This window comes from Arachis ipaensis, chromosome B09, assembly GCF_000816755.2.
Source record: "Arachis ipaensis cultivar K30076 chromosome B09, Araip1.1, whole genome shotgun sequence".
NCBI classification, from domain to species: Eukaryota; Viridiplantae; Streptophyta; class Magnoliopsida; order Fabales; family Fabaceae; genus Arachis; species Arachis ipaensis.
The window spans coordinates 2,504,283-2,506,133 of NC_029793.2; the positions used below are offsets into that span (position 1 = coordinate 2,504,283).

The 1,851-nt window shown below is 49.7% G+C and overlaps 1 protein-coding gene across 1 annotated transcript; it reads left to right on the forward strand.

The window, feature by feature from the left end:
- LOC107614652 lies at positions 259-1,458 on the forward strand. The gene has a single exon (XM_016316795.1). The coding sequence runs from the start codon at positions 259-261 to the stop codon at positions 1,456-1,458; it is 1,200 nt and encodes a 399-aa protein (XP_016172281.1).

Here is a 1,851-nt window from a genome sequence, read left to right on the forward strand (position 1 = left end):
GTGTGTGAGTGTGTGAGTGTAAACCGCTGCTGGCAGCAGCGGTTTACGTGCGCGTGTGTTAGTGTAAACCGCTACTAGCAGTAGCGGTTTACGTGTGTGTGTGAGTGTAAACCGCTACTGGCAGTAGCGGTTTACGTGTATGTGTGTGTGTGTGTAAACCGCTACTGCCAGTAGCGGTTTACGTGTGATGGGCTGAATGTGGCTGCCTATATAAACCATAGAGGGGCCAAATATGGAGAGGTAGAGTGTTATTCACAAATGGAGGGGGAGGATAGCTTTGTGGCTCTGGTTCACTGCTCTGGAAAAATTCAAAAGAGCAAAAGGCATGGTGTAAAATTCACAGATAGAGAACCGCTTAGTGTTTTTATCCGATCGTCGAATACGTTGGCGGAGATTAAGCAAAGCATATTACGAAAGCTCGGTACGTGTGGGACGAAGTGGGTAAAAAAATTATTTTACAAGATTTCCATTGACGTTGTCTCAACTGGTGTGAGATATGAGACCTTCGTGATCGGGTCGGATGAAGACTTGCAGGTCTTGTTTCACTGCAGGCGTAGTTTTTCGGAGGTGAGGATAACTGAGCTGTTTGCGAAGTTGGAAGATGGTGTGGATAGCTCTGGAGCATCGGCACCTAATCCTCAGTCGACCCCAGCTGGTGGTGCATCAACATCGATGCCTGTGGTAGCAGTGGCCTTTCCGAATGCGGAGCCCGAACGTGCTGGGGCTGTTCATGCATATATTGGTCATGTTGTTCCTGATTTTGAATGCGATGCCGGACCGGATCGAGTTAAGAATGCACTGTTTGACGATGATTCAGATGAGGAGCCTGTCAATATTGGTGGGGATAGTGATGATGATATTCCAAGAGGTGGATGTTCAGCCCATGGAGGTTCCGGTTCTGCAACACAAGAGTACCCTCCCCACCTCTCTTCTTTGAACTTGGAAGTCGTCGGCCAACAGCAGAATGTAGATGCAACATTCAATGGGCAGGGCATGCATGATGGGACACCTATGACTGAATTTCAGATTGGCCAATCTTTCCAGAGTAAAGAGGAAGCCGTGTTGAGTGTAAAAGATTACAGTATTCGGCGTGGAGTTGAGTACAAGGTTATGGAGTCCGACAATCTGAAATACCAAGGGAGATGTAAAGAGTTTGGTAACGGGTGCACGTGGTTGATTCGGATAGTCATGCGAAAAAGGAAGAGCACATGGGAAGTTAGGAGGTACAACGGTCCGCACACGTGTATGGCCACATCGATATCAAGCGACCACAAGCAACTTGATTATCATGTCATTTGTGCGAGAATCTATCCGTTGGTTCGAGCTGATGCGTCGGTGTCGATCAAGGTGTTGCAAGAGGCAACGGAGGCGACTTATGGATTCCGGCCTAGTTATCGGAAGGCTGCGCATACATGTGAGAGCTGGGCTCTGACATCGGAGAGTAAGATCTGCTGGTAAATGTCCCCCCTCCAGCCTGACTCGCTGCGGTCCCACTAACTCCACCACCAAACTGTGTAGGATCCACTGTTCTCCCGCGTCTGGCACTAGACCGACGAACACGGTGATCGACCTCAGCTCTAGCCTCTCCGCCTGCATCATCCTCCTGCATCGCATCATGTAACCATCGCCACATTTCTGTTCGCTACCCGACACATGCATCGGTACAGCCATGCCAGAGCGGCCGACCCCTAGCTATACCTCCCCATGTCATCAAGGTTTGCCACAAATGGCAACCACCGTATATGTACCCGGTTCGCACTCTTGTCCCCAAATAACTGAGTCGATAACAGCATCATGATGTAGGCCCGTGCGTAGATGCGGACAGTAGCGGTTTGCTCTTACCTCTCTCTA